The sequence below is a fragment of the Cupressus sempervirens genome, chromosome 3, assembly GCF_028749045.1.
Source record: "Cupressus sempervirens isolate cs-2001-9-10 chromosome 3, ASM2874904v1, whole genome shotgun sequence".
Classification (NCBI taxonomy): domain Eukaryota; kingdom Viridiplantae; phylum Streptophyta; class Pinopsida; order Cupressales; family Cupressaceae; genus Cupressus; species Cupressus sempervirens.
The window spans coordinates 535945172-535951171 of record NC_143120.1 but is presented as its reverse complement, the minus strand read 5'-3'; the positions used below and the strand labels follow the sequence as shown (position 1 = coordinate 535951171).

At 36.7% G+C, this 6000-nt stretch overlaps 1 protein-coding gene across 4 annotated transcripts in view; it reads left to right on the top strand.

The window, feature by feature from the left end:
- Positions 1 to 1325: 1325 nt before the first annotated feature.
- Positions 1326 to 6000, top strand: part of LOC149567526 (chaperone protein dnaJ GFA2, mitochondrial-like) — a 104229-nt gene continuing 99554 nt past the window's right edge. Inside the window, exons 1-3 of one of the 4 annotated variants that reach the window (XM_089820746.1) lie at positions 1421 to 1600; positions 1844 to 2011; positions 2249 to 2312. In XM_089820746.1, coding sequence (XP_089676872.1) covers positions 1937 to 2011; positions 2249 to 2312 — 139 coding nt within the window. In that variant the 5' untranslated portion in view covers positions 1421 to 1600; positions 1844 to 1936. Of the gene's footprint in view, positions 2012 to 2248; positions 2313 to 6000 lie in introns of all 4 variants that reach the window. The other 3 variants (XM_089820747.1, XM_089820745.1, XM_089820748.1) reach the window with 3 other exon arrangements.

Here is a 6000-nt window from a genome sequence, read left to right as displayed (position 1 = left end):
CAATGGGCACTGCCATAAATGAAATAAAATTAACTTTGAAATGAGTTAGGTGTTTACTGTGTCCTAACAAGAGTATACTTCAAATCTTTTAATGAATGAAAATTGACAAACAATCATAGCTAATAATATTTGAATCCAAAGATGATTTAGGAAGGCTTTTTATTAGCAAGTTGCATCTCAAGTTTAAATGATATAGGCTTTTAGAAGCTTCCATGAACATCTAAGCTAGATGACTGTCAACTCACCTTTGTTGAAGCCCACATTAATTAATCTAAAAGTAGATGCATTAATATTCTTGCAAAACATGCCACACCATTCTTAGTTCTGAAGTTAAAAACTTCCATCTTAGTTTCGGTAGCTACCATCTACTAGCAATACCTTTTACCGATATTGAAGAATTAAGCAGTGCAAAGTAGAGAATTTTTGAATCTGTATGCACCATACACAAAGATATTGTTCTCTGCACCAATGGTATAATATCTGCATTTGTAAACCTTAGTTTAAGGCCTTAAAAATTGTTTAGACTTTGACTCTACATACACAAAATTGATAAACAAGTTACTGACAAGCATCAAAACCCTAAGCCCTCTCAACCACACCAATGTAGGTGGTAGTATAGTTTTCGCTCATATTAAGCATCGACAAACCCATTTTTCCCCATTATTTTTAAAAATCTTTAAAATTTCATCTTTTAAACCTATTTCTAAATCCAATTTGGGCTTTTGAGCTCCCTTGTTGATAATGCCCTATATCTTTTGTAAGGCCTCCTAGCAATAGGTCTTTTCAGCCATGGTGCGACAACAATAAAATTCCATTCGTCACCAGAAGATAAAACAAACTCAGAAGAATTGCTTTATGTGATCACATATTGTTGTAGTGATTTGCACACAATAGTGAAATTCCATTCGTCACTAGAAGATAAAACAAGCTTAGAAGAACAACGAGAAAATTGAGAATAGCCCTAAAACTCCTCATACAAAAGATGATTAGATCATAAGCCATAACCGCTTTTTCAATCGTATCAAATGTTCCAAGCGACAGTCAGATGTCATGCTTGTGCAAATCTGTGATCTTTGATGTGTATTTCCCTTGGCCGCCACCTCACTCACCTCTAATGTTGCAATACGCTCATTTGTACTTCTCTTAAATTTAAAATTTAAAAATAAAGAAACCCCAACAAAATTACAACCATTAAGAAGAAAAAGAAACGTATCTAATAGAATTACTTTTAAAAATATTAGCTTCCAAACCTTAGAATTGAATTCTATTTTTCATACCAAATAATTAGAGATCTAAAAAAACATTAGTCATCACTTCCCATTTCGTCATCAAGAGAAAAAGAAAAAAGAAAGTATGACATTGAAGTAGGAAAATCGTGTAGAAACTTCCCTTTTCTTTCTAACCGAACTCAGTGCCAGGGGTTTTAAGAGGTTTAGGGATTCAATTGTACCGCTTACACTTACATTTGGACTGCTTTCTGCAACGCTGACAAAATCTCCCTATTTCACCCATTCTATTTGTTTTTTAAGAATTGGCCGTGAATTTTCTTTCAGACAATACATCTAAGTTCAAAGTAACTATTTTCTCATAAAATCAGCAGGTATTGCAATTATTCCATTAATGTAAGAGTTTCATTAGTCATATGTTTTGTGCAATTGATGCATGACTTCATTTGTTTAACGCTTGGAATGGGCATGATCCTTCCCTCCAAAGATGCAGTGAGTGCATCGTGTGAAAAATCCCAGATTCATTTTCAATAGCTATATAGGAAACTGCCTTTTGTTCTGTTTGATGGTCAAATTCTATAAATTGAAAAATCATTTGTTCCTCGGATGCATTTCAGCAAGCCACAATTAATGAGTTGTAGGGGTTCTTCCAGTGGCGTAGAGTAATATAGGGCTTATATTATTGAAGGGACAAGAAATTACTGGACCCAATGTTTCGCTCAAATAGTTTCAGATATTTATGGCGGATTGCACAATTATCTGGAATGGGCACAGCAGGTTCCCAGGTAATGTGGGCTGCACCTGACATTCATTCCTTTGATGAAATTGGTTTACAATAGTCGAAATGAAAGATGAGTTGTAATGGGTGCTAAACGTAGACAAACGTCCATTAACGTACTCGGTCCTATACATCAACTTGCTCCGTGCGCGTGCTAAATATATGCTTCTCTTTGTTTGTTATATCGCCGAATTGGTTTGGGCAGAAACGACTATACTTACTTATCAGTTGTTATGTTTTGCAGGAGAGTGGCGTCTACTATTTCTCAGGAAAGTTATTCAAGGCCAGTGGTTACCAAAGGCATTCAGGTTTTGCCGGTGCCTTTCTTTGAACTTGATTTCTTATGGCCTACATTTTTGTTTCTCCATAAAACACTCACGGGCCATACGTGAATGTACCATTGTTAGAGCTAGAGGTCACTAAATTTCCGTTTACACCCAGTCTTGTGTGAGTCCACTAACTCAGTGACAAAAATATGTGTACTGTACCAATCAGGGCTTCATCTTGGCTTATTAACATTGCAATTCATATGCCTTCCCTTGGCCCGACAGACCCGTTATATGGTCTACATTTGCTAATTTATATAAAAACTAGAATAAAATTACAGAAATTGTTTGATGATTTTCAAATTTAAAACTTTCTATTAAACATGAAGATTCAAGAAACTGCTAATTTAATAATTTGGACTAGAAGAGTATATACATGATAACGGCATTTGAAACTAATCTAGCTGTTTTGTAGATTTGCATAGTAGATAGCATAAAAAAGAGATTAAAATAATGATTAGCACTTTTGGTTGGACTCTCTTTATCACCATATACCCATATGATAACATATCTAATCGTACTGTTGTTCATTAACATATAAGTCCAAATTTTTTACAAGGCTTGACAACCATTTGCTAAAACACACCTTGTAATAATAGCAGTATCCATGGTCATTTAAGTCTGAAAATTTATCATAGTCGGAGTATCAGAAAACAGAGCAGCATGGAATAACCAAACATATAAGCAATTATCCATTTATGGATTTGGTTCATTATCCCGTTTTCTTGACCTTGCAGTACATGTTGTGAAGTGCTTAGCCGATTCCTTAAAAGTAACTATACAAGTGACAGTCCCTAAAAGGTTAGATGTATTTTCTCTAGCTATAAAACTCCTGTTGAGGTTCATATCATGGGATAATTGGAAAGAGTGTTGGAAAACCTTTCAACATCTATCATGATACCTACTGCGCAGACCCCGTCTTCCTCTAAGATCACTCTAAGTTGTGCTACCATATTAAAGCAATAACCCTACATCACTCGTCCTTATGCTCAGTCTAAACTCCTTTATAACTTATCTCCTTAAGTTCTGTGTTATCATTTTGGAGGACTTATGCTATAGAGTCACAAATTTCAAGACCATGGAATGTTAATTTTTAAAACCAGAATAGCATAAAATAAAGAGCATAGAAAATTCAAAATACAAGACACAATATTTACCCTGGGGAAACCCTCAAACTTAAGGGGAAAAACCCAGCCACACCCAAAATATCAGTGTATCGAATAATGAAAAGAGCCTGAATTTTTCAATGCTCATAAACTAAAACTGTTGTCAATTCTCCTCTGAGTGTGCTCACTCTTAATCATCAATATACAGCAATCTCTTCACACTAAACTTTAACCTGCAACATGTATACCTCACACATACTATCCTTACAATAGCAATGAATGTTACAAACTATAATAATCACTCTTTGGCAGTCAGGAAAATCTCAGAAAATAGACATATGTGGCAATCACTCACAATAATCACACACTAACAATGACTTTAAAGAAAACAACAAGAGTCACCGCTTTCAACTTTCACACCAAGCATAATAGACAAAAGCTACCAATTTCAACCGTAATACATGCACTACCAACTCAAAAGATGGACATCACAAAATTAGTCTACTGCGTCAAACGAGTGTGTTGACGTTATACAAGATGGTGACGCCTCCGTATCATACTGACGGATCCTTTATTGCAAGAGAATGAAATGCCCAAACTGTTCGAAGCCTACAGTCAACGGTAGGAAAATAATAGTCGCTGGCATAGTGAAAGAGGATCAGCTCATTTTAATTTAATATCAAATGTGGAACATACAATGTAGGAGTGCAACCTGTGGAAATGAACCAGCTCTTTCAAACAAAGATAACTATTACAGGTATATGAGATATCTCCTGTAGCTACATGTCTTGAACACGGAACATCATCTAATATGAATGCTAATGCTGCAATCACTTCCCTTCAAAGCTATTTCTCTCGTATTGCTCACATCCTCGAAGATCACGAGAATGTCTCCTAACATCACCATGAGTATTCTTAGATGCAATAGTTTCCAGGGCTCCCCTCAATAGCTACAAGTGCATTGTAATCCACTCCATCATACTAGGATCCTCCACGCTAGAGTTCTGAGGGTGAATCAGTGCTACTACAATCATAAATGGTTTGGCAAATTTGGAGGCAATAGTCACTGGGCTTACTAAGTAGGTCAAAGAAAATTGTCTTGATGCACAGTCATGTAAACAGTATATTTCATATGACAGCCAGAATTGAGTCATTGGTGGCTTGCAGACATGATTGAGAACATTCTTCATGGGATCCTGCGACATAGTAATGTGGCAATGGCCCAAGAAGAAGAGTTGTCGCCCTCACTGACAAAAGAAAAGACATCCTCTTCAATGCTTCCTACTGAAGGGCTTTGTCCTAGAATTCATTGTTGTCAGCCGGAAACCATGCATTGTACTCTTTTTGCTAAAGTCTTTATACCTATGGTTCTTTCTTGCTAAGAAAACCTCTTATGTTCTAAAGTGCTTTATGTCCGAGTAGATTCTTGGTTTTGTCTTTGCTTTCTGGTCTTCTTTTTCTCCCTATTTCTTCCACTCTTAGCAATCTTGTGGATTTTTGGTAACTATCTTCTGTAATGTTCCTGTCATAAAATAAATAATTAATCAAACCTTTGTTAATGGGCCGATTGATTTAGCATATCTTGGACCCATTTTTATTTTTGTTCCTGTAGGTAGATGTAGTTGTTGGCTATTTTTATACACCTTTGATAAGGTTTCCTTGACGGGTATTTAAGCATGACTTGTAGGTAGTTGTTGGTATGCGATTTTCGATTATTCTTCTTTGTAATGCGAATTCGAGTTAGGATTCTCTGTTGTTCTCCATTTCAGAAGTGAAAGATCTTCCCTATTTGGCTATTCCGGTTTTGGTGGGATTCAACCCTCACCCTATTCCGTTGTGTACTTCTCAGCTTGGATCTGATAAATTGGAGCATCGTTTGTATGTGGAAATAACATTACTATTCGGGAACAAGTGTGTATCTATTTGGCCTCTGGCTTCTGCAAGTTATTTGTGTTTAATATATTGCATTTGCATTTCAAACGACATTGCCGAATTTCTCTGCACTTCCCCTTACTGTGATCACCTTAATATCTTCGTTCAACTTCTTGGCTGTACCACCTTACAGATGTACAACCATCTTGCAAGCAACCTCACCCCTCTGTACTACTCTCCCGACCTCCATCTTGTCCTCCCATACAGATTGCACATATCGTACAACCTTCTTGGTCCTCACATTGCACTCTCATCCTCCCTTCATGAACGTACGGGCTCCTTGGTCACTGTAAGGCCAAAGTTGTTCATCGTACACCACTTCTCACCATCGTACAACATACAAACATCTTCTGCCCATCACCGCACTATATGACCTAGATCCTACAACCTCTTTTTTGACTGTACATCCTCATTTGGCAACTGTACGACATCTCAACCTAGCCGTACTGCTTTCCAGTATACCATACGACTTCCATAATAGCTCCATTTGATTGACATTGTTAGTAACTGACAGTAGAAAGATCATTTTTTAGAAAAGTCGTAGGGAACGAGATCATTACAGTGGTATCAGAGCTTCAATCTTGCTAGCCTGTGGACAGTGAATGAGAGTTTATAGCCGAAAGAGAAGAAGA